Here is a 27,447-nt window from a genome sequence, read left to right as displayed (position 1 = left end):
TGAGAAAGGGGTTACTCATCTTTGCCCTGAACACCAACTGAAGGAAAATCAACACGCAGCCAGAGGAACTGCTCATCACAGATCCAGGATGTGGATTAAATATTAACCAGGGTGTATTTAGACTTTTCCAGGTTATCTACAATTGAGATCGGATACAATCCAGCACCACCGGTTGAACATATCTGAATACACAAGCTTGCAATAACTACGTGTTCAAGTTCCTCCAGCTGTCCGTCATCACGCGACTATCCCGGACATGCGGTGAGTCTTACTGTAGTATTGCTGTAATATTGATTTAAGCCTCTTTTTAATAACATAAAAAGCAGCCGAAGTCTTATTGGGTTTGGGATCTCCTGGGGCATTAATCAAACCTCTGCTCTCACAGCAAATGAGTCAGGTTTTCATTTCTTCCTTTAATACAAGAGTTTTGATTCCTAGGTTTAGCAGGCAATAAAATGTCAATATCTCAAATAGACATATAGCATTTATTTCAGCACAGATTGCTATTGCTGCATTCGTGTCCTCCTCAGAAGTTTGCGAGTGGGGTGGTGGTGGTGGGGGGGCACTGTGAGAAAGGTTGTGAGAAAACTCGCCAAAGACAAGAGGTTTATTTTGTTATGCATAACTACCAGTAAAATCGTACCATCTTCTGTAGGTGTTACATTCATATTGGTAGCCACCTTAATTTATTGTTATTGACACACCCCCAACTTGGAAAGGCACAGTTCATAGAAAAATGTTGTAATTACAACATTGAACTTGACTAATTTCGCACAGTCTTGCCATGGTTTAATAAAAAAATTTAAAAAAATAAACACCACAAACGGAACAACAACAAAAAAAATTTTTTAGAGACGCACACTTTCGCAGATAAATGTCCCTTAATACAAAATCTATAAAAGGTAAAAGTATATGAATGTAAGTTTCTACCCCAAACACTTCCTAAACTACTGAACCGTACGAAAGACACGATTTTTCCAAACGGTTAAATGGCTGACGGATTAATGGACAGGCCTAACTTTGTAGCACGTGCTCTCTTTCATACCGTGAGAGTCATAAAGAAAGTGGAACACCGCTAAAAGGACGTCCATGATCAAGGTTGACTTGTTTGTCCAGCTACACCAAAGCCAACTGAGTTTATTCTTCTTTGGCCATATAATCCGATGCTTGACGTAATAACATGACATGGCAAGCCTCCAATTCAACCCAGCCCAGAGCATCTGGCTCCACTTGTTTAAAAATATAATAATGATGATTGCATTATTACATGTTTACCTGCCATGGGAGCTTGAAAAAAATGTTTTTTAATTCCTGCATTTCATCAGTGGAAATAGGGGAACTCTTCTAGAGGAATGACACACAAGAAAAATTATCCAAGGCTGATAAAGGGTGTATACAGTATACCTAGCTTTCGAGCTAGGTAATGGCTTACTTAATTTACAAATAGTTGTGTTTTATTTTTCAAACGTATTTTACGAATGCCGCTCTGAACAGGAAGACGAAACTTGTGTGCGAAAATTTATATTAAGAATGTACGTACTATTTTAATCTTTTTGGCTGTACTGGATCGTGTACATTCTGACAGAACAAACACAAAACGTGGAGGAACATGTATCGAATATAGATTTGCAAATCCTAAAACGATCGACCTCGATAAAACTGGCCGACGCTTGAATATTCATAATGTCCACGCTGTAGCCTGTATCGCAGCACTGAAGGAGCGAATGTATTGAACATACTGGGCTCTTATGGCCTCCTTCACACAGGTGACCGCTCCAACGTGACACTATCTAATTTAATCTACACTTTCCCACTGGAACAACTTCTGGAAGATCGTGTAGCTGATGATCCACCTGCTGTTTTTGAGTCATTCCACTTCAAGCCGTTTAATACATCATCTTTGTCCCCAGTAATCTATGAAGTAATCCCAACAGTAATGGCTGTCACTCAAGGGTGTTTGGGGAAACTTGAAGTTTGTAACGCTCCGTTGAACATGAACAGTCGGCAGACTGGTTATTTGACTTTCCTCCAACCCAAGGCAAGTTATCACTTGAGCTAAGGCAACAGTAAAGAGTCCTTCCCTAACCAGCCTCCTAAAGTCAATAAGACAAGCTTGTCGTGTTATTGAGAAACCACACAGCACCTTCTCTGTCCTGAAGACTTCCTCATGGGAAAACAACTTTCGACTCTTTCCATAAATGCTAAATAAACGCCTCTTTATCACAAACGTGTCCGTATTAACAATTACACCCTACGACCGGCTGTTAGTCTACAAATGCTAACGTGTTAAAAACGAGTGCATTAGTATAAACCCAGGGTTTGCAACCACCTGCTGCACCGCTCTGAGAGCTCCCGTTAAAGAAAATGAACAACTCGACACCTTCTGAATAATCAGAATCGAGAATTCATCAGCGCTTTGGATTAGGCTGAAATGCATGCAGTTGAGAAGTATTTTCCTGACGGTTTAAGGAAGACACGATGCTTGGTTCGTAGGGCTCATTGGAACTGTCGGCTGGCTTTACATACCTACCCGTGTTATTTCAGACCTCTTCATGAGGCTGTTCGCTTGCCACAGTTGCGCGACAGCACTTTTATCAGACCCCTGACGGATTTGGCAGAAACATATTTCTCCCTCGGAGAAGTATTGATTTGTCCACTAACTTCCCTTTGCTTCAGTATCGATTGGGTAGTTTAGCTTGAGGGCATCTCAATAGGAGCTTTACGGGCGAAGCCTTTCTCCGGAGCATGCTTTATTTAGGCGCACTCTCGTGCAATACACATAAATGCTGCTTAATATCCCCGGTGGCTCTCTAATGCACCCTGGGGATCGATATTTGAAATGATTTGGGGAGATAATACTCATTTCCTTGGCCTGGTGTGAAAAAAAAAAAAAAACAATAAGAACTATGAGGTATTATAATAACATCACAATTTAATTGGCATCGTAAAGGAGTCCATGTAACTTTTTACCACTTTCGAGACGTAATGATCGTTTTCGTCTGTTTGAGATTTAATGTGTTTTTATTTTTTAAACCTTGGTGGGGCTTTAATAGCATACCGCGAGCTCTTAATCGCTGGAGAACGCTTTTGCAACCTTAAACGTTTATGATGAATTGTGGATTAATCTTACGTGGCTCCGAGAAGCAGATCGCAATAGAGAACGGCTCTGCAAAGACGTCGCGTCCTTGGCTGAGATTTATTGTGTATCGAGTATATTGTTTTATTTTATTGATTTGTCGTCGTCGTCGTCGTTGTTGTTGTTAAAACAGGTGGGGTTTTTAACTTGCACAGGTACGTGCGCACAGCATGGACTCCTGCTTAGAAAGAATGGACTAAATTAAGAGATACGAATTAATAAGTGCAGGCAAATGCGTTTTATTTGGGTTTAATGTAGAACGTAAAATAACAGAAGTCTAAGTCTATATCTGTTTAGTGCTTTAAATATTCATATCGTATTCGGATTTAAGCTCAAAGAAGGGTGGGGGTTTTTTTTGTTTTTTTGGGGGGTATTTTGTTTGGTGGGCGCACGGTGGCTTAGTGGTTAGCACGTTCGCCTCACACCTCCAGGTTCGATTCTCACCGTGGCCCTGTGTGTGCGGAGTTTGCATGTTCTCCCCGTGCTGCGGGGGTTTCCTCCGGGTACTCCGGTTTCCTCCCCCAGTCCAAAGACACGCATGGTAGGCTGATTGGCGTGTCCAAAGTGTCCGTAGTGTATGAATGGGTGTGTGAGTGTGTATGTGATTGTGCCCTGTGATGGATTGGCACCCTGTCCAGGGTTTACCCCGCCTTGTGCCCGATGCTCCCTGGGATAGGCTCCAGGTTCCCCGTGACCCTGAAAAGGAGTAAGCGGTATAGAAGATGGATGGATGGATTTTGTTTGGTTTTATTTTTTTTATTACAATAGCAAAGTATAATACCGTTTTGCAGTCCTGCTCACACTTTGTACCTGCCCAAGTCATTTCTTTCCCAATAAAAGTCTTTCGTTCCATTTCAAAGAAGTAAACAAACTACTGTAGTAGCCTAATTCAAATCATCGCAACCATGACCAGGCTGTTACTAAGGATGCGTAAATGAATGTTTTAGCGGAAAATGCACTGTTCATGGTCACGTTTAGTCAAGCTTCATATCTGAAGGCTCACCTGCATAAAATTTAAAACTTTCCTCCCATCACGCTCCAGTACAATTTCCGGCACGTTTCCTTTGGATAAATAAATAAATAAATATTGCACCTCTTATTTGTACCTGGATTCATACTTGTTTGGAACACATCAGACTGAATCTACTGACCGATTCATAGTAAACCATTCTTTTTATGGTTCAGCCGAAGAGTAAGAGCAGCATGGGAAGAAGTGTCTGGAGTGCAGTAATGGTTACGCATCGATTTTGCTTGCGGTCTGACAAGAGCTGAGTCAATTTGGCATCTTGTAAAAGCTCCGTAAAAGAAACCTCGAAATAAGCCTGTAAATGGGTGTTAGCTTAGAAATGGCAATGATATATCGCAAGATTCGTATCCGTATGCATATATTACAAATCTGACCTCTTTGTTTTCTCTGTTTTCTGACGTTAATTTCCATTTTCCTTATATGGTGATGTTTCCTGTTTTTGGTTTCCATTGTCACAAGTCAGGTACTGGTCAGTCTTTTGAATCAAACTCAGAAGATGTTTATAGTGTTCATACCACAGCGCTGTTCATTTCCCGATTCTGATCGGTCAGAAGGTGTTGATGAATTCTCTCGAACAGAATCACAGGCTCGTATTAACGCGCTCGTTCTAATACCGTCCATTATCGTTTCCATGGCAGCAGTTCATTCGCAGGTACTTGTATGGTGGATGTAATATATTTAAAAATATATTTTATGTGTTGCTATTTAACAAAGAAAGTCAAATAATTGTTCATGCAGTGATGTTTATTTATCTTTTTGAACTTAGTTTTCCACCATGCACTAAATCTTTAGGACGAGAGTCTCTACGCTTGGACAAGCTGCGTTTTTTGTTGTTGTTGTTATTGTTGTTGTTTTTTCCTGTAGATTGTTACCTATAGATTGAATTTGTCTGTCCCAAGCAAGAAGGTAATGAAAAACACCGAGTAAACTCTCAAGGTGAAACGAAACACAGTGTTGTCTAGTAATTGAACGTTCCATTCATTACAGTTCGGGATGCGGTAAATAAAAGCGTGAAATTTAGATATTGAGAAAATGGAGTGTTTATGTTTTACATGGTGCGGTATTTAAAGACCGGAACTTAAACTGTTTTTGGTTGTTTTTTTGTTTTTTGTTTTTTTTTCTGCCATACCTGCTCTAAGATATTTGATCTGACCCACCGAGTCAACGGTTCGTACATCAATATTTAGTGTTCAGTGAACTAGGAGATTACATTATGGAGAGTTTCGATTGCCAGGGCAATGTTTTGTGAAATGAAAGCATAAAATCGAAGTGATATTGGTTCTCAGAAGGGAGGTGCTGGCTGGAAGACAGGAGCATGTGTCTAGAAGGTAGGAGATCTTTTTGTTTTTTTTATCGCTTTGGGTAAAAGCATCTGCTAAATGTATAAATGTAGACGTAGAGGTGTAATGCTGCACTGGTACTAATGAGTGTTCGAGGTGCGATTTTTTTTTTGTTATCGATCAGTTTGGATTAATTAACAGAAAGTTGGTGGGAAAACTGATTTTGCAAGAAAAGCTCTGATGCAAAAATGCTCCAGGATGGAAGAAAAGCACCATATGGCCACATATTTGCCCTTGAAATCGACGTAATCTGCAACCATGAATGGAAAACACGAGCAGAGAGCTGATTGGCGTTTCTGGTATTACCAACAGATGCCTCCACACCTATGTAGTGACCCGAGTTCAGGCTCGAGGATGCAGGCCGTCACATACCATCACATCAGCAGCTCACACCAGAAGGTATTCGAGCAGGGGGCGGTGTGTACTTCTCTACGTGGTCAGCTGAGTATGTATGTATTCTCTAGTGGATTGGAGAGCTACCTGTTTTGTTTGTTTTTCTGCAATAGAGTGCATCCAGTTTTATTTTACTATGAGGGTTTCACCCTGTGCAGTGTAAAAGCTCAAGTTTTCTAGAGGTTTATTGAAGAATACACAGCTTTTTCGAAAGTCATGTTGAGAAGAATGCCTTCTAAACATGTGAAAAATCCTCGAGAGAGAGATGTACCATAGACACCCGAACCTAACTGAAAAGGGACTCGGGTGTGAAACGTGTCATGTGGATTTGCGGACTTAACACCGTTTTAATCCCTACACACCTGCAGTTTATCTGATCTACCCCATCGATGTTTAAATACCACCGACTGACTCTGTGTGTGTGCCAAACTCCCTTAAGCCTCTTAACAATCAGGAAGCCTAATAAGAAAAGACAGCAAGTCTGATCATTTCTCTCTATCTGTTTCTTCCTTTTGATGGTTTATGAGACGGTGAGCATTGTGTGATGTTACATAGATGAATTTAGACACATTTCACATGTCCGTTTTGTTTTTTTGTCTCTTCCTCAAGAGATTATGTATTAGTACATATTTAAAATAGTGCATTCCATCGTGTTATATACAGACACTGCATGTTAACTCGAGTAAACACGTGACATCGTGAGAATAACGTGATGAATAAAACCACGTGGTGAAAGTGACCCAGAAGTGACCATATATTTTAGCGATAGAGACGTCTTGTGGTGTGGGGATTGGAATGAGACATCGACTCAGGGGACCATGCACTCTAGATATGGTTATATTCAGAAATGGCTCCATGTATTTATATATAATAACAAAAAAAGTTTTGCTCTTTGTGTTTTGTATTTACTTTTGTATTGTAGTAGTCACAAAAGATCACTCTGGATCCCATGATCTATGAAGAATTCATTATCGGGGCCGCCACGTCTTCCAACAGACTTTATAATGATATCATGTGGTGTCTGGATCTCAGCCGTTCTGTCACAACAATGACAAGTCAAATTTCACACCGCCAGGAGGTAAGACTGTTCTGTACCCGCTGCTACTGCCCATGGGATAGCGCTGAGGCGCAGGTCTTTAAATAAATGATTTCCTCATGGGAGAGCACGGTCTGTTCTGCACAGTTTATCTTCAGGCTTTAATCAATTGCATACGAGAGGGAGGAGGAAGAAGTGTGAGCAGATTGCAGTTCGGAGTTCGCTTGAGTTCAGTTCGGTTAGCAAACTTACAGCCTTACTTCGAATATGGCGCCAGTCATATTATATACTAAGGGCAAGTTTTACTACTACCATAGGTTCCGAACCAGTTAAGCAAAAAAAAAAAAAAAAATCACACACACAGAAGCAGGCGACTATATGAGATCACACCAAACTCACATTAAAAATATGCAAGTTCACGCATGTTGCTTGAGATCAGACTGAACTTCTAAAGCTTGTTACATTGGGAGAGAGCCTTACATGCTTCATAATAATATACAATACGGCCTATAGTGTGAGGCATACAGGCAGCTGATTCATTCCTGATCTGGTGTCCCAAGTCCATTAACGCTCCATTTGCTTTCCTTCATGTCTACCTGCTTTTACTTACTTTTTGTTTGTTTGTTTGTTTGTTTGTTTGTTTGTTTGTTTTGAGATGCATTTCTGCTCACCACGGTTGTAAAGAGTGCGTATTTCAGTCATCGTATCCTTCCCGTCGGCTCGAGCCAGTCATTCCCGTCATGTACATTTGGAGGTGGTGGCTTAGTGGTTAAAATGTTGGACACGTGGTCAGAAGGTTGTGAGTTCAAATCCCAGTGCTGCTGGGCCCTTATCCTTCAACTGCTCATTTGTGTAAATTGAGATAAATGTAAGCCACTGTGGATAAGGGATAAGCTTGTCCGCCAAATGCTTCATACATCAAATTATACATAGTTTCAAAGGACGATCAGTATTGATAGATGTTGGTTTTGATACTTGGCACGTTTAAACCTTTCAAGTTTACACATGTCCCTCATTGCATAACATAATTAAAAAATCCAGGTAAGTTCTGTCAGTTGAAGTGAAACTGATGAAAGAGACAACAAGCTAAATGCATTTCTTTGTGTTTTTAGTGTTTGCTTTTGCTGTGGGACATGAAGGTAAGGCTTTTTTCTTAAATATGCGTAATGATACAATATTCATGTAATCTAGTACTAATTGTACTCAATTTACATGGTAGAATAATCTTTCAGGGGAAAATAATTTGCGACATTCCAACAGAAAATTTGAAACTATAGCACTGGATCATATTTAATGAAATGGTTTATCTTGAATGATTTCTATGTTCAGTTATTTAGTTGTTGCACACCAAAAGACATTCTGAACAATTCCGTTATGCTTCTGTACATGGGCGGATCCATGCATGGTTTGGTCTTAATCCAGGTCTCCATGTCCACGGCCGTGAGCATCTTCAGGTGATGGGAGCAGACCAAGCTGTCTTTGCCTACAAGGGTGAAGAGGCCATCCTGAACTGTTCTCTAGATGGACGAGTACCAGCCAGTAAGATAGAAGAAGTGAGCTGGAAAAGGACAGACGGAGACCGAAATGTCCTTGTCCTGCTTTATCAAAATAATGTTACCATCCCCGAGTCCTCACATGAGAGTTACTGGGATAGAGTTGAGCTCTTTTCTTCTGAAATCTCCAAAGGGAACTTTTCCCTAAAGCTGATGGATGTACAGATGGAAGATAAAGGAGAATTCATATGTGAGGTCCATGCTATGAACACGTCAGCACGTACCACTGTGGTTCTGGCTGGTGTAGGTAATATACCTGTCTAAAATCATTACTGAATTGATTCTACATGTGTCAGAATTTCTACAGAATATGAAAGGAAGTGTGAATAGGTCACGTTAAGCAAGTAATTTTCAGTCTGGATTTAAAAAATATATATATATAAGAATATAAGAAAAGCATGTTCCACCTGCTGAGCTGGAGTGAGCCTCAGAATGAATTCTGTACTACTTGAGGAGATCAGTAAGATACACCAGAGTAAAACCATTCAGATCTTGAAACCGTTAACTGCCACCAAGGACCCTCCTAGCTCCCTGCGATTTTTTCCCCGGTGAGTTTCCCCTTACGTACAATTGTAAGTTCACTTCTATTTATTCTCTTACCTGGATATACCCCCAACATTCTGTACAGTGCATTACCCCTTGCATAGCTGTCCATAGCAGTCAAACCAACTTCCTTGTCTGTGTGAGCACACTTGACAATAAAGCTCATCGTGATTCCGGATAATGTGCTCTGAATATTTTTCCCTGACGGAGCTTTAAATAGAAAGACGGCGAGTCAGTAACACATTACTATCGCCAAATCTAAAGGTTACAGATTCGTTTCTAAGGAACAGGATTAGCATACCTTTTATTTTGGATATTCAAATATATGCAGTTGATGGTATGCATTTTGGGGCACATGAATATTTGAATGAACCACATCTCCTTTGGTGTGAATTAAAACTGCACACAGGTGATTATAGTAAACCAGGTCGTGCAAAAGTCAGGATATAGATCACATTCTTCTACGTGTATAAGTGATGAGTTATGAATGGGAATGGTGTTTCAGTGCCAGCATACTGTACTTTATTGTGGACATGTCCTCACATGTCGAGACTATAAAAGTCACATCGTGAACATATAGCACTATACTGTAAAATGACCTCGGTAATGGCCGGCATCTCCTTTGGAACCTCACTGAGAACCTGAAGGTTATCTGTGGTTTATAGAACATGATTGCAGAAATAATCTAGTGTTCAGTTTAGCCTCCGTCAATCCCAGTAGGTCGTTAGGAACCGGATGACACCATGGAGACTTTTCAAGAAAGTCCTACAGAAACAGTTGATCTTTATTCGGGGTTAACGTCACATGCCGCCATGAGGTTTGGAGGACAAATTCAAGGAGAAGTTCAGTGCGACAAAAGAAGTTTCTCGAACAGGAAACTGAAAGGGGCCCGTGTGGTAAAAACACCAACACGAAAAAACGCACTGAATGAATGGAAACATAAATAACATCAATAAATCAAGGTACACACTGAACAAGTGGAGGAACAGATAAACTAGGTAGGCCAGGAACTAAAACCCAAAGAACACAAAGGAGTATAAGGAACTGTGGAAAAAAACAGAGCGTAGTGAGGATGAGTTGTGTGCTCGGCTCGGCTCGGCTCCCTCTGCTGGCGGGTGGTGTGACAGTTAATCAGAATCACTTCGTCGATGCCAGGTGTATGATAATTACTTCCGAACATGAATTCGTTTCTATTTGTTTTTCACTGGAATTCTGCCAGTTGCTATCATATTAAAGCTGGAAGAAGAAGAAAAAAAAAAGATGTGACATGATTTATCACAATAACCTGCAATTTTAACGTGGCTGTGTAGACTTTTTATATCCACCTTAAGATTTGGATGGGTGTGTGGCGATTCCCAGGTAGCTGCAGCACAGACCTCCTGGACTGGCATTTGTTGAGTTCCAAATCACAATAGTGTCATGCTTTTGTCCATGGTGATGACCTGGACCTCACCTGCTGGCCCAAACCTCTGCTTAGACAGACACCTTGCTAAATGACTAGTCAGTTCTCCACATTTGTGTGTGTACATGCACACAAGAAGGTGTCCAGGTGTTAAAACACCACCCCCTGGCAGTTAGGAGGGGTGAAATCGAACTTTCCCTGCATGACCATTGGCACACAGTATCTTTGGAACTTAAGTTCCTGAGTTAATTCTCCAGCCCTGTTAATGACCCATGTAATTTTATGCCTAATTCTGAAATATTGAAGCAAAAAAAAAAAGGCAATATTGTTGAAGAACAAATGATAATTAAGATCTACAATAATTGTTTACCATCCATGACTTATTCACAGGTTTCACCGCACCCCATGTATCAATATTGGTCCTGTCTGCTATTGCACTGTCACTTGCAGTGGGATTTTGTGCTCGTGTTTTGAACCTGCTCAGAAAGAAAGGTAATTCATCAGACACTGATTATCAATATATCATATAATAATAGAAATATAAATATTAACCTTCCCTCCCCCCCTCTTTCTCAGATACTAGCACAACAGGCATGAAAACAGATGTTTTTCTGATCCTCTGTCCGAACATCTGCATGTTTGTTGCTTTCTGCTTGTGGTCAACAGAAGGTAAATTCAGGGTCATTTTCCTTCTGTATTTAACAGGTAATGACACCTTCCATGTTCTAAGACTGTGGTTTGGTCTAATTCCTCCTTATAGGGTTTGCCTCTGAGGTCATTGCTTGTTCAGCTGTCAGTATCTTGAGGCCTGTCATGCTGCTGAAGACATCTCCATATCTCGACAAATTACCAAATGGTTTGGGGAGAAATAAAAAAAAAAAAAAACTCCTTCATTTTTAGATTACGCACTGTAGAACTTTTTTTCCCCTGTCATAGTGAAGAACATCATGAATATTTTTTTTTTAGTTCTTTGCCTTCGGTAGAACTCTTTCTGATTGATTCTTGACTTAGTCTGTGTGTATTTAATGTCAATAAATGGTTTTATTTCACAGAGTCCTTACAAAAAGCAGTGAAGGCTTTGGCTGTTCCATTTTACCATTCAACTATAACAATGGCTGTATGTTCAGGTAAGTTTACACCGAAGTAAGTGTATGGTACCTTGGAATGCTCTCAAACCTAGAGTAGTACATGGAGTAGAAGTGGTTGGACCATGGGGCCTATGACATTGATTGCCCCTGTCCAGGGGAAGTGAACTTCTTGGAACAGTTGATAGAATTGGAAATTGGCCAGTCCTTGGTCCCTAAAGGCTGGGTCAACAGCGGTATTGAGATTTAAACCTCATTTGCTTTTATCATCAGAATCTGATCTGATGTAGTCTGATATAGTCAATCAGTATTCCCACCATTTGTTTTTAAAACTCTGAAACACCCCATCAACAGCCCCTGCCGTACATGGCACCTATTCACCAGCTTGCGGCTCATCAGACATCCGAGTAAAAAACTCAGAGCACTGAGGAAAACCGCATTGACCGATGCAGAACAGTTTGTATCTAACTCATGGATGCCACAAACTGAGATTAACAAAGCTAGCACGGGAACGGTGGAACCCAACATCTTAGCAACGTAGCACAGCTGGAACAGAGCATTGCACACATGCCTGCAAATATGTGTTTGTTGGGTTATAGCGGTTAACTCTTATACATAAGACATAGACAAATGGTTATATACTCAAAGTTTAAACCATAATTAATACAAACCGCATTACACTGAACATCTTTTTCCATTTCTTGTTTAGTATTTTTTGAGAAAATTGCCGGGATACAGAGACCCGCAGGACACTCTGTAACAGTACTGATAGTCTTTGCAGTGGTGACTTTCATCAGTGCTGTTGTATTAGGTAAGGAGAATTATGCTATTCTGTAATGGTATATATTTGGCGGTGATACACAGTGAGTGGTTCGGCCAATCGATTTCAGGAAGATATATCGTAGTTACGTATGTCATGCTCGTCGATATGAGTGAATTTACAATTGTAGTTACAACTCTCAGGCAATGTTGCTGGACTTAATACTGCTCCTCAAAAAAGTCAATATTACACAAGTATTAACCGAAACGTGAATCAGGTGCAAACGGTCACGTGACGTGATCATGTGAGGTGCAGTGGTTGATGGGAATCGTAGTCCAGTCCGATCTCGGCATAACCATGACAGAATGTCAGATTGGCTGGGTATCTCCGGTGGACAGCCCTCTTTAGGTCACCCCACAGATTTTTTTTATTGGATTTAGGTCTGGACATTGGCTGGTATTTGGAGCTATTCGTTATTCCCTCCACCCTGATTAAAGCCCCAGTGCCAGCTGAAGAAAAACAGCCCCAAAATATGATGCTGCCACCACCGTGCTTCCCCGTGAGGACGGTGTTCTTTTGGTGATGTGCTGTGTTGTTTTTTTTTGCCAAACATAACTTTTGGTATTATGGCCAAAAAGTTCAAGACCATAACACAGTATTCCACCTGGTTTTGGAAGAAGACTTCAAGTGCAGAAATGTGGAGGCCATACCACATAATGCAAACCACTCATGAGCAGTAAGAATCAGAAATCCAGATTGGAATTCTCAAAAAGAATACAGGGATAAGTCACGAAAGTTCTGGAACCAAGATTAACCTGTACCAAAAAGTGATGGATAGGCCAAAGTGTTGAGAAAGAATGCATCTCCTCATGATACAAAACACAGAAGCTCACCAGTGAAGTGGTGGAAGCAGTGTCCTGGCTTGGGACACTTACATGGCTCTTTCTGGAACAGGCTACAGGATCAGAAGTCTACAAGAACGTCCTGTCTGCCAATTTACAGAGAAATGCATGCAATTACATTTATTCATTTAGCAGACGCTTTTATCTAAAGAGACCTGCAAATGAGGAAATACAAGCAAAGGCAATCTATCAAGCGGAGAACAATACAAATAATGCTACTATACAAGATCTTTTTAATTGAGTTATAGAAAAGCAGACTGCACAGAGTCGAGGTGTAAGTGCCAGAGTAAGGTTTTTTGGGGTTTTTTTTTTAAGGATAATGTGGGGGTTGGCGTTTTAGGGGGTAGTTAAGTGCTCATGGAAGAGGTGGGTCTTTAGCTGTTTTTTAAAGATAGTGTCAGATTCTGTGGTCCAGATTGAGGTTGGAAGTTCATTCCACCACCAAGGGACAGTTAGTGTGAAGGTTTTGGAAAGGGACCCTCGATGCATCCAATCTAATTGGGAGGATCATGCAGAAAGACAATGACCTAAATAGCATACATATATATATGTGTGTGTGTGTGTGTGTGAGAGCAGTATTGTTCAGAGACATCTGGAAGCTTTATCTGTCTCACAGTTATGCTGGGTTTGGCAACATTTTGTTTATTTGGGAAATCAACAAATATTGATTTTTTTTAAATTATTTATTTAATCCCCTCATTGTTCTACAGCTGTCTATGGTCTCCGGGTCCATCTGACTGTGTGTCTAGAAATATTCAATGGGGTTCTGTTTGGACTTCTACTCAGTAAAAATAGAGACCCTTACGTCTGTGAGTACTGAGCATACAACCTCATGGCCATATCCAGAGTTCAGTTCCATACGTTTAGCGAATAACACAGCATCTTATTCGTACTCTTCACATAATCATTACATAAATATTGATGTCCTTAAGTCGCCATCTCTGTCTGTATGCTTGCGGTATGCTTATATCAGTTATCATCTATACATTTTACCCATTAACAAATCTAAACCCCTGTGTACATTTCTTTTCAATCTGACCCGTGACCGTATTTACCTCTCGGGGCGTTTAGCCATCAGTGAGCTCATTTGTGTATTAGCCCCTCCGGCCGTGGTGATGATGATGGTGCTCTCTCTACAACGGCACGTTTTCGAAGGAAAACCTTTTGGTACGTAGGTATCATAACCGGGACGGGGATTCATTATAAACTGAAAATCTGTCGGAATTCTACACACGTATGATATATTTATTTTACAGGTGTGGAAATTGCTCTGTCATCTATCATTGTGACAATATACAGCCTGGGTGTAATTAGCATTTTTATTCTTTTCGCTTATACATTCCAAGAATTTGTTAAAAGAGGTAAGTACCTTCACCAACCTATTAAACGCTTGTTAGTCGTATTTAATAAGAAATATGCGTTTTTACACATTTATTTCATTAGAAGTAAATTGTTGAATGTGCATAGAGTTTGCTGGTCTCGGTTTATTATTTGGTTAGCATTTAATAATCGTTTTTTTTTTTGTTTGTTTGTTTTTTACCCCCTTTAATTTCAGGATGGATGATTCTGTTTGAAGGTGTAATGTTTATATTTGTATGGTTGGTATTGATTTGTTTATTGCGTTGCTACCAAAGACCGAGACAAGAACGCAGCTCACACTGGAGGAAAAAAGGATGTAAGTATGAGAACATTTCGTCACATCTCGTGTCTTTTTCAATCCACGCACACTTAGATTTACCGTTGTTTAGATCTTATGAAACATGGCGTATTTAAACAAAAGAAAATTCGAGTTGTTGTAGTCATTCGAATGGTTTTCAGGGCTTGCATTTAATCAGCCTCACTGTCATTTGTAGATAATAATAATAATTTTTGTTTTTAATAACTTTTTTTTTTTTTTTACAGATTTATTCTGCGGGGTCATTGTTGCGTTTCTAATCACCGTGCATGGCATAGTGTACTTTAGTTGTATATACATCATGACGGAACACAAAGGTACAAAATAATCCCAATTCGTCACTTGTAAATCGTAAATAGACGGATATAGAAAAAGTCGGGAGGTTTTACAGAGTAAGGTGATTTTACTTTCTGCTTCGTGTTACAACAGATATACAGCTGGAAAAAAAATAAATAAATAAATTAACATCAGCTTCAGCATCAGTTTTAGCATTTCAATGCACCTTATTTCACGTGAAATGCATGTGGTTTTTCTCGATGGTGTGCGGAAATGAATTAGTAATTGTTCTTCGTACAGGATACTTCTTTACACAGTTGAACTGAACTCACGTTAACTATTTAGTAGTTCATACCTATATAATTACCAGTAGTATTTATCCCCTGAGCTGGTATAATATGCTAACTATTACCAATTAGCTGCCTTGTCTTTCCACCCGTCGGCAACGATGAATCGATAAATAAATAAATAAATAAATAGTTAGATATGTCGAGCGATGAGATTGGTAAAATATGATGCTGGAAAGTCCGGTTTTCAAACGTCTCGTTACACAAAGCAGAAAAATATGGGGGGGGGTTAACACTAAAACAACCAGATCTCACAAAAAAAAAAAAAAAAAAAAAAAGGATCTTAAAATCCGTTTAAAAAAAAAAAACAAACATTAATTATGCATTGGAAACCCACAGTTTAAAGACTGAACAAATGAAAATGAGAAAAACTGAGTAATACATTTGAATGCTGTTACAGAGCGTGCTGGATATCTGGCTCTCACGCCACTGATCCACGTTTTGGCGGCGGCGTGTTTGTTCAAACATCCGAAACGTTTACCTGGTGAGTCTGATCGTTATATGTTTTACTTACCGTATGGAATTTTATAGTGTTCTCTACTGTGATCGTCCATTTGCAGGAGGTTTACCGGCATCAGGGTTGGGTTTCGACGCGTTACTGTAATCTAATGACTTTTCTGATAATGTAATGCAGTAACGTTAATAGTGTAATGCGGTAATACAACGCAGAAATTGAATGCATTACATTATAAATTAATGTCATTTGATTACAGTTACTGATGTCAAAAAAATTGTTACTTGCGTTACAAATTTGTTAAGACAGCTATATTAAGTAAAATGCATTTTTAAAATAAATCAGGTTTTACCCCAGTAAAACCAGTAAAGGGGGTTGAAACTGAAAGAGTAACATCCTGTGAGGCTGAGCAGGAAAACAAGGCGTCTAAATGTCTATATGAGCTCCAGTTTACGTGGACATGATATGAGCAGGGAATAAGGAATGATAATGTACTCCGTATGGCACTGTAGCAGCTAAACCCATACAGTGATAGCTTAGCTGTTCCTCCCCTTGGCTAGCGACCCCAAACTAGCCCAGTTAGAAAAGTTTGATATTTTATCAGCCCGGTAGTCCTACGAACAGTGACGACACCCGAGGCAAGTTTTAACGTTAAAGCCAACTTTTTCTGATCATGTCATACATTGACGCGCGCTAAAACTACTGAAAGAACTACGAGTTTCACTTTTTTGTAGGTTTGAGAGGTTTTGAAAGTAACGTGAATGATTACTTTGATGACATTTTACGTGCTGTAATCAGATTACAATTTTAAAGTGGTAATTATTCGTCGGTGATGGATGACTTCTTTTTTTTTTTTTTTTTGGCGTAACTTACCCAACACCGATTTAAAAAATGAATGGACATGTCCAAGACTCATAGCGAATAAGCACTTAAGCCAAGGTGAAAATCCAGAGAGTGATCAGAGAACGAAGCAAGGGTCAAACATGATAATCGCAGTATTACTAAAACCAGGGTACAAGTCCAACGGTTAATCAGAGAGGCAAGGGTCAAACATGAAAAAGCAAGGACTAGACAGCAGCTCAGAACAATCGGCAAGACTTCGCAATGATCCTAACAAGCTATGCGTTTTAATTCCAGGAAATGACAAGAAAGTGCCTCTAGGAGTTTGAGGGAGGGTGTCCACTGGTGGCATGGTACTGAAATGTCCTGGGCAGATCAGAATTATTACTGTTGTGGATAAAAATGACATGAAATAAACACGGGGGAGACCTAGTAATATGAGTAATATGTAAGTTTATTGAAAATTCACAGGACTGGTGGGTGTGTAATCCTGAGGAGAGCGGTAGGGGGAAGAAAATGGGGTGCGTCCTGGGGACATGGCATAGCCAGCAAGGGTGAAATAAGGAGAATACTGAGAGTACGGTGGACTGACAGGTGAGAAGAGGGAAGAATGGTCAGGGCCCAGATCAGAGAAGGCGATATCATCCTCAGACTGAAAGCTGGAGGGAGGGTCAGGCAGAGGGTCTGTCTGTGTAGAGGCGTCAATACACACATTCGCGGGGTGGATTCTGTATCTGAGAGGTGGGGGGAACCCCGCATTTCCATTTCCACAGGGGGTGCGAAGAACGGCAAGTAACGCAGCGATAGCTATGAGATGCGCGATCTGATAGAGAGTGTTCAGATCCAAATCCAGCCCCTCCAATGAAGGAAGGAAGGAAAAATGACGGGCACCTAGACACACGGAAGCGGTATTAGGCGGATATTGACGAATTGGATTCACATTTTAAGATTAACACACTATGGTTTATTAGTCACAGAGAAAGAGTGTTAAGGGAACGCACACACATAGCTAACACACACACTCTTACACAGTCAAGGACGGGCGTGCAGACAAAACACACACACTCTCTGTCTCTCCCTCTCTCTCTCTCACACACACACACATAACATTATAACATTATAAGAATAATAAAAAGGAGTATTAAGATTATTATAAGGATAATATAAGGAGTAGTAGGATATGAAGGGTAATATAATGATATTATGAAGTAGGGAGTGCGGTAAACCATTTGCAAGCGGTATAACCATATATAAAATAGAGATATAGAGCAAATATGAAAGTAAATTATAAACCAGAAATACAGAAAAATGGAAAAGAAACGTACTCATAATTCAGATGGTGAAGATTCTTGTCTCGCGAGGAAGCGTCAGGCGTGGTGTAGACGAGGGCATTAATTTTAAGAGAGAACCATTTATAAGGGTAGCTGAGTCGAGTCGCCCCTCCGCGAGATAATAGTGAGACCAAGGTCTCTCTAAATTGTTTTCTCTCTCTCCCACTTTCAATCCTAATGGTCGTCAGAAAGTCCTCTTTCAAAACATCATGGTCAATTTGATAAGCCTTTTTTTAAACATCATGGTAACGTCGATGAGCTCTTTTTTAACCCTACTGGTATTGATATCATAGTCTTTCTAAAATATATTGGTTATCTACTGTGTAAATGCAGTATAAATTGTTGTGGATAAAAAATGTCATAAAATAAACATAAGGGAGGTCCAGATCCAGATCCAGGTCCAGTAACGGAGAGAGAGGGGACTGACGACGGGCACCGGCACCTAGACACATAGAAGCGGGATTAGGTGGACATTGACTGATTGGAATTACGAGCAATTTAAGAGCAGTAATAGTCAAAAAAGTCAAAAAGAAGTGTACGAGCTGAGGAGTGCTAAAAACACACACACACACACACACACACACACACTCGTACGGGCAAGTAGACACAACATACATACACACACACTCTCTTCCTCATACACACACATGAATAACTTTAATAAAATCTTATAGTAATAGAGAAACTCTATAAAAAACAGAATAGTAGGATATGCAGGACAGTAGAACTGTAATGATATTAAGAAGTTGGAAGTACAGTAAACCGCTTTTCAAGTAGTATAAATATATATAAAATAAGAAATATAGTGCAAATATGAAAATAAATTATAAACGAGAAATACAGGGAAAAAAGGAAAATATAACTTACTCATGATTCAGGTGGTGAAGATTCTCGTCTCGCAAGGAAAGCCTTAATTTTTAGAGAACCATGAAGAAAGCCAGTTATAAGGGTGGCTGGGTCAAACTGCCCCCCCCCCCCCGAGATAACGATAAGACCAAGGTCCCTCCCGGTTGTTTAGTCGTCTTGTCTACGTCATTTTTTTTACCTAGGGAATTGAGAATCCTGGTTTTTGACCCCCTAGGTAAATGAGAATCCTGGTTTTTGACAACCTAGGTAACTAGAAACTCTGGGTTTTGGTTTCCTGGGTTTTTGGAAATGCCTGGGTTCTGATTTTATGTGTAAATTAAAACCCCTGGTTTCAATTCTATGGGTAAGTGAAATAGGCCTTTTCTGGAAACCTATGGGTTATCTAGTGTGTAAATACAGTATAAATACTGGAGCTTAAGCTCAGGGTATCAGATCACTTCTGAGAATTCTCATCGGTGTGGATCTCGTGTGGTGGAATGAAACAATAAAGCTGGACCCTTGCTTCTTCTCACTCACGGCTGGTGTATTTTTTCTATCTCCAACTGGTCTCAGAGGTAGATGTGAGTATTGGCTTCTAAGTTGAATTTTAAATGTTTTTGGGTAATAGGCTAAATTCGAGCCAACATTTGGCGACCACGAAGGGACTGGGCTAAGATCTATATGTCTGGAATCTCTCCCGTGGGACTTCGCTCTCTAAGCAACAGACAGGCCGTATAGGAAAAGGCATTGCAGACGCCTGTTATGTCAAAGCTCTGTTTTAGTGGTCTGTTGTTACGATTGAGAAGCCCCGGGGTGGGAAGAAAGACTAAGTGGGTCTCCAAAAGAACCTGGAGTGAGTGAGAAGAGGTAAGAGAAGTGTAGATTGTAGAATGTACTTTTTATAATTGTAATAAAGAAATGGTATATGTGTTGTGTGAGTGAAAGTCCTGCAATACCGCTGGAGGAAGGGAAAAAAGGTAGAAAAAAAGAGAAATAGAGAAATACTCCAGGGCTGGGATAGAAAGCAGGTGGAAAATGAGGCCTCAGACCCCAGATACCGGCTACTAGACTTGACTAGCAGTCTAGTGGTGGCTGCATTGGTGGGGACCCCTAATACCGCTGGAAAAGGATTAGATAAAAGATAGATAGATTAGATTCCAGGGCTGGATAGAGAGGGGAATAAATCCTGGGCCCAGGTCCGGGTCGTGCAATACAGCATGCCCGGTGTATGAATGGAATATGTACTAACAAATGTGTGTGCTTAAAATATATGTGCTTACAATATGAGTGTGGTGTGAGAGCGTGTAAGTTTTGGAGACAGGGAAAAAGTATTTATTAGTGCTCTGAACAAGAGCTCCATACATAAAGAGGTATGTGTGTTGGATAAGATTCAGAGAAAAGGAAAATTTTTTTTTTGGAGAAAGTTGGATTTAATTTGTATGACTATAAGCTCCATGCATACGGAGCTGGTATGGAGGTGCTTAATACGTTGAAAACTTCATGTAGTAACATAAATAAGTGTAATAATGTGGAATACAATGTGTGTATGGGAACTTTCCGGCGTTGTTGATAGAAAGGAGGGGTGTATATGTGTGTTCCTGTGTTCTTATCTGTGCGTCTGTGTGGAAGGACAAAAAAAAAAAAAAAAAAAAGGGGGAGAAAAGGTAAGACAATTCGGTGTGTGTGTGTTCTTCAGAGTGAGCTTGGTAATGCAGAGCATTGTGAGATATCTTGCGGTCTTCGAATGTTTTGAATCCGGTACATACTTTCGGTGAGTCGGCGAGACTGTGTGTGTTATAATTAATTTGGTATCAATAACTGCTGTATAAGTGTGTTAAAAATTTTGGGGAGCATGCACGCCAATGGCACATATTTTAGACATCTGTCCGACTGCCCATTGTGTACAGAAGAATTACTAGACCTGTAATATATAAAAACATATTCCCAGATTGTGTGATCCAGGGAAAAAGGAAGACTGAAGGCGGGAAAAAAAGTGTGCATTTTCAGGCCCCAGAAGTCACTGTTAAGAAATGAGTGAGTCCGACGCTCGAAATGTGGAGGAGAAAGTCCATTTGGACCTTTCATTTATATTCCATTTATATTTATATTTCATTTCATTTATATTTGTAGTATTTTGGTAACTATTGTTATACAACTTGAAGTTAGTAAATTATATATATAAAAAATTGTGTTTACAATTATGGTAATTAAGTACATAACATTTAAATTCCTTTTAAATAATGTGGAAAAACTAGTTGGAAGTTTATATATAGATTGTGGCTGGTCAGAATCATGCGCGCCGGAGTTCCAAATCATTCTTTTCATTTTAATTTGAATTCCGTGTGTTTCCCTGTTTGGAAACTGAATGAAAGTGTTTTGAGTTCCATGGTGACGGTTATCTAAACCACCGAGCGCGCGAGAGAGGGAGAGAGCGCGTGCGAGAGATTTCTGTTTTTTCCCCTTTTTCCAATCCTTTACTTATCTCACGCTCTACATTAAAGTCAAAGTGATTCAATGTATATATATATATATATATATATATATATACGTGGATATATTCCTGTAAAAATTAAAATCAATCAGCATGTCTTGATGTTATCAGTCCGGAGAGAACTTTAATAATAGTTTATGTGGTGTGCATTGTGCCACTTAGTTTCTTCTGCACAGACATCTTTGCCTGACTAATGATAAAATTGATCAGCTTGAGTGATATTAATAAAAAAAACCCTGAAAAGTAAAACCGACCCGAGGTAACAGTCTCTGGCTGATCACAATGTGGTCCGTATCAGGCTAGGTCACATCCTCCCTGTTGAGATAATGTTGAGCCTAAACATCTGGTTTTAGAGAGCAGTCTACCTTCATGAACTGACTCGCTAACAAGAGCTGGAGTAACCATAACTAATTGTGTATCGGTGATTGTTATACGGGTATGTGTCTATACAATATCTTAAGCAGCGTAAATGCGAATTCTTCTGGCGTGTGGTATTCATGTTGTATAATGCTGAATAATTTCTGCATGTTTTCTCTTTAAATGCTGTGTATATGTCCAATGATAAGTAATTAGTAAGATCATATGGCAGTAGTAGTCTGCACATTTTAAATTCTTTATAATGTGTTGTACGCCTGTTACAGATGTGATATCTGAGTCCGTAACATTAGAATAAGGTGATGATTTGATTACTTACTTTTGCCGACATGTTGTGCTGATATGAGTTTGGGAGGTAGTTTAATTACGGTCCCTTTACAATAGTGTAGTTTGAAGTGTTTTTTCCTGAACCGTAGATTGGTAAATAGAATAGAGTAGTTATGCAAATATATATGTGTGGGTGTGTATATGTATGTGTATGTGTGGGTGTGTATATATATATATACATATGTGCTATACGGTGTGCTATGGATATGTCATACAAAGTATACGAGTTACAATATTTAAATAATACAAAGCAGTGGTCACTAACTCGAGAACCTGTGAAGTGAATTGAATTGATAATACGTTATACAGCAGCTGAGAACTGATAAAAACTGAGAGCTGTGAACTGGATGCAGGTGTGTGTGATCTGGGAATTGCAGTCCATGGCAGCCAGCCATGTTTGTGGACCGCAGTGAAGGATGGGAAATGTGGTTTGTGACATGAGTAGATTTAACACTACCTTAATATGGTCAAATACAGTTTAAATGAAATGGATAAAATTATAGGACGAATCTTATGCTTCTTACAATTGTGCATTCAGCCGAGGTAACAACTTGGTGGTAAATTGAAACAAAGTTCACAGATGATAAATTTTATTTTAGACTAAGTTAAATACATATTCACATTCCTCCAAAGTGAGCAACAGTTAAATGTCATGTATGAAGGATCTGAGTGATATTTTGAGTACAGTATTTTGATACAGTTATAAATTAATAAGAAACAAAATGCATGTACATGCATGTATACCATTTAGACTAAAGACTAGTGCTGTACACATAGAACCAAATTCACTAGGTTGTTTTGAATGTAAATTAGTGGGATAAAAGTGGCTAGAGGACTGTAAATGCATATCTAGATCTCAACCTCATTTACTCTATTTTAGTTCTATCTTATTGGGATTATCACTCGTTAGCACAGATGGAATATTAATATGTTCGGGTAGTGTGCACCACAAATTTTCAGACTAAAGGAATTTTGGTTTCCTCTCTCAATATCTTTCTGGTAAATGAAAAACAGGAAGGGATAAGAATGTATCTTTGTCAATTGGGTTTGTACTTTTAAAAGTAAACGGACTAGAACTATTTTACAGAGATAACTATACATGAGAGGGGAAAACCCCTTTAAGAGAGGTGTTATTCGATTGATTAGAGCAGTGGAGATTACTTTAGTAAATTTATTTAAATGATTTGATAGACCAACATTATTTAATCTCTGCAGCAATATTTCCTGATTCACTGTGTTGAGAGCCTCTTCTAAATCAACAGACAAGGAAGTGCAGAGGGTACCGTGACATTGTTTTAAGACTTTCAAAACAACAGTTGTGCTGATATGTTTGTATGACCTTAGACTTCTTGCAGACTGATAACATGTGAACGGTTTACTGAAAAAGCTTTCTACAAGGGACCTAGGCGAGGAGGCCGTGTTATTGGATTGTAATGATCTAATATAGTTGGATGTCCCTGATTTAATGTAATAAATAAATAAATAAATAAATAATAACAAATTTCTGGTATAACCCCATTGTCTAATGAAAGATTAAAATGATAAATTGAAAGAGATGAAATAATATCAACTGCTAAGTCGTTTAGAAATACAGACTCCACACAATCAGGGCCTTGTGATGTGTTTATATCGAACTTGAGTGATCTGTAAACATCAGAAGTCGTAACACGTTAAAAACTGAACTCCTCAGAATTGTTTTTAATAGCTTACTGCTTTATTAAAATCAGGGTATAGTAAATCACGATAAATATTCCCCGTTTTAAGGCCTAGATCTGATGCATAAATTGAACATTTAATGATGGGTTTTGCAGTTGTGTGTTCCCAGTTGCCTGTCTCCAGTTTCCAGTACTATTGTCCTGTAAACAATATCTTCGATCCTCAGAAAAAGGATGAAAGGACATGCCCACTTAGTCTAGCATTATTACAACAAGCTGTGATAACAAAAGCGATAAGTTTTGCAATACAACCAACCCACCCAGTAACCATTATTTATAGTATGATGGATATAGAATACATATATATAGATATATATGTATATATATATATATATATAAGATGTCCCAACTGTAACCTATAACTGTAATTCCACTCCACATGTTATTATTATTGATCAGCGCTTTTTCCAAGTGACTGCATGTGAGAGCTCTAGGCCGTTACTCCCCTTAACAATTCCTAGATCAGTAGTACACCTGGAAGCGTCTCCTTCGGGGGCTGTGGGCTCCCCTGCGGTGAACAAAATACTGGCGCCTGAGCTCCAGGTGTCCGATCACTTCTGAGAATTCTCATCCGTGTGGATCTCGTGAGGTGGAAATAAAATCTGGACCCTTGCTTCTTCTCACTCACGGCCGGTGTCTTTTTTTTTTTCATCTCCAACCGGGTTTACAGATGTGAGTATTTGCTTCTACGTTGAATTTTAAGTGTCTTTGGGTAAATTTGGGCCGGCGTTATCCTATTTTGTAATGATATCATTATTTTGGCATGTTCTGTCTGTTTTTGAATCGGCAAAATGGTCATAACTCATAAGCGTGTTCTGAATTGCAGGTTATTTTCAAACTATGGTCTACATGTTTGGAGCTGTAGGCCTCAGTACTGTAAATGCAATCGCTCTCACCACAGAACTGATCCTGAAAGCAGGTATTGAACAGTAGGATTTCATGATAAATTCTACATACATTAAAAAGAAAAAAGAACATTTCGGCGGAAAAAAAAAAACAGCTGATGTTTAATGTTGGTTTATGCTAATATAGGTATCACGTAGCCCTATAGGAACAAATCCCTCTTCGTTCATATGAAATCCAACAACGATTCTCACAAGCTTGAATCCCTACAAATTTTAAACGACATCGGCTTTCCAGTTCATTCATGTTTGTACTTGTTATACAGTCGAATGTGAGATCTAACCGCAGTACTGGATTCTAGGGAACGGAGCACGGACTATCGGAGATCTACGAGTGATTGTTTTATCTCTGGAGACGGTGTTTATTTCTGCTTGGCTCGCTTTGCAAACCTACAACGCCTGTGAGTACTGTCCAAAGCCATCGGTTATAATAAACGCAACATGCCACGACCGTCGCAACTCCATAACGATTCCTAATACATCATTCACATTAAAAAGAGACGAATAAGGGATATTACAGTGATTGTGCAATTTTGCGCAAGAAATGAAAAGTAATGGATAATTTCACTGGTTAATGTTGACAAAAACTCAACATTAGTTGGAGTTTAGAATTCAGACAGATTTGTCGGAAAATTGTCGTTTATCTAATGATGTTCTGTATATGATACAGGGATGAGACTGAGAGACAGGTAAGCCCTTCTTTCTTTCTTTTTTTTAATAACTTGTATAGGATTTTTCATTTTAAAAAGCCGAACGGCGGCCCTTTCCAGAAATTCACGTTCCGGTTATTGTTTTAAACAGGCGGTTCTGAAGATAGGAAAGTAACAGCGCCTGAGGTATGAACCATGAAATGTCATTTGTTTGCATTCAGAAGTCGGTTGATTTTGATTTCATTTGATTTAACTGGAAATGGTTTGTGTCGAGTCAAATGTATTTATTGTCTTGCCTTGTGTAACAACAACAATTCTGAATAAGTCTTGCATTTTAGGCTCATTTATCATTTTTGATGCCCACGGATAACGTGCCAATGTTTATTTAGCTAGCTATTTTTTTTATTATTATTATGATAAAAAATAGCCAGACCATTCAGAGGTTTTTCCTGAGATGAAGGGTCTTTCAGCCGAGCCTTCCTGACTCGACCCCCCCATAGCGAATCAGGTTTATCGTCAAAAATGGACAAGCTTTCAGCAGTTCGCGACGGACAAATCGAACAAAAGCGACTGAAATAATTCAACACGACGAACGCTTCGAGCGGTTTCTGCAAGTTCAACTGAAAATGCAACTTATAATGATTTCTCCAGTTTCAGGCATCTTTAGTACTTAGTAGAGCACACTTTGGCTGTTATGACCTGCTGTAAACGTCGTGCAGAGCTTCTGGCAAAGTTCCTGAGGAATCTTACCCCATTCCTTATGAGCAGCTCATGCACAAGGTGTTCTTGTGCTGGAACACATGAAATACCTGGACGGAGCAGACAAAGGAAGCCATCGATGGCTGCAAGCAGATTTCTGAGATTTCGGAGGTTGTGAAAAACCCTCGAGTAACTGACTGCAAAAGACCTGCAGCAAGACTATACGAATATAATACATACAAAATATACAGCAGATCACAAACGCTACCAGATATGTGCCTTGTGAAGAGACCGTTACCAAATTCAAGTCTATACAACAGATCTTCACCAGTAATCAGTGGACAACTGTAACAGAGACGTTTCTAAATGTGTTTACATTCGCCCTTCTTTGAGGACTGATGGTTAATTAGCAAATGTTCCTCTGCTCTGTCTTAATGAACATGTTAGCAGTCTTTAATGGTCTAGAAATAAGGTAATATCATTCGATCGTAGTCGTTTAACCGACGCCATTGTTTTGTTTTCTCTTTTCAAATTGCTGCAATTTGATTGTTTTACATATCAAATTTTTGATTAGCCTAATCACTCTATATGTTAACATGCTTTATTTTAAACCTGTAGATCATCTGCTTTCATGCCCGCCATCTCCTCCGCTTTCGTTTTCCTTTCGAAAGTGTCATAAAGCAGATTTATGGACTTCAGACCCAGAAGCCAATGTCTATTAGGAAAAAAAAAATTACTTCACACTGTTATAAGGGTATTGTTGTTGTTGTTATTATTACTGGTAATTGTTTTATTGTTAATCATACCCATATTTCTAAAGGGTACTGCTGTTTGCCACACTACAACATGTTAAATGCTTTACTTAAATAATTAAACGACTTGTCATGTTCTAATTCTTTGATGTCACATCCAATTTTAACAGAATAATGTCATTCCTGGACGTATTATTTTAATATATGTATATATAGAGAGAGAGAGAGTGAGGAAAATAATCTCTGGCCAGGTGGTGTGATATGGCCCATCCTGGAGAATATTTACTGTTGCCACCCTGAAGTTCCCCATCACAGTCCACCCAAAAAGTGTTTAATTCCTCTTATACCGCAGCCACTTGTTAATGATTGTGATTATTTTATGTATCTGAAAATGACAGACCAAAAATAATACTGCTGGAATGATTGTTAACCCGGGAGAGCGCTAGACTGGGCTACCTTGATTTATCATTCTATTTCTGGAAAAGAAGCCGATCGTAACGTTATTCGCCTGCAGATTACACCGTAAGCTTCTCACGGTAAGTGAGCTTGCATGCAACTCAAACAGCTTTCCATGAACCAGTCAGGTTTAC

At 39.3% G+C, this 27,447-nt stretch overlaps 1 protein-coding gene across 8 annotated transcripts; it reads left to right on the top strand.

Annotated features, from left to right (window-relative positions):
- Nucleotides 1-26,998, top strand: LOC108263096 (uncharacterized). 8 transcript variants are annotated; one of them, XM_053679378.1, is made up of 20 exons: nucleotides 1-261; nucleotides 5,816-5,952; nucleotides 6,819-6,974; nucleotides 8,045-8,071; nucleotides 8,355-8,732; nucleotides 10,821-10,922; nucleotides 11,007-11,099; nucleotides 11,191-11,286; nucleotides 11,483-11,557; nucleotides 12,225-12,326; nucleotides 13,888-13,986; nucleotides 14,249-14,344; nucleotides 14,434-14,538; nucleotides 14,733-14,852; nucleotides 15,080-15,169; nucleotides 15,876-15,959; nucleotides 24,681-24,773; nucleotides 25,059-25,157; nucleotides 25,427-25,445; nucleotides 25,558-26,998. In XM_053679378.1, exons 5-20 carry the CDS (start codon nucleotides 8,390-8,392, stop codon nucleotides 25,565-25,567), a joined length of 1,626 nt encoding a protein of 541 aa, XP_053535353.1. In that variant the 5' UTR covers nucleotides 1-261; nucleotides 5,816-5,952; nucleotides 6,819-6,974; nucleotides 8,045-8,071; nucleotides 8,355-8,389; the 3' UTR covers nucleotides 25,568-26,998. The 8 variants fall into 8 exon arrangements, 7 of the variants coding, with proteins under 7 accessions (XP_053535353.1, XP_053535347.1, XP_053535354.1 ...); XM_053679372.1 differs by lacking the exons at nucleotides 5,816-5,952; nucleotides 6,819-6,974; XM_053679379.1 differs by lacking the exons at nucleotides 1-261; nucleotides 5,816-5,952 and having other exon boundaries at nucleotides 6,805-6,974.
- Nucleotides 26,999-27,447: the final 449 nt, after the last annotated feature.

This window comes from Ictalurus punctatus, chromosome 3 (assembly GCF_001660625.3).
Source record: "Ictalurus punctatus breed USDA103 chromosome 3, Coco_2.0, whole genome shotgun sequence".
In the NCBI taxonomy this organism is placed as follows: domain Eukaryota; kingdom Metazoa; phylum Chordata; class Actinopteri; order Siluriformes; family Ictaluridae; genus Ictalurus; species Ictalurus punctatus.
The sequence above is the reverse complement of the archived record's forward strand: the minus strand, read 5'-3'. Positions and strand labels throughout refer to the sequence as shown.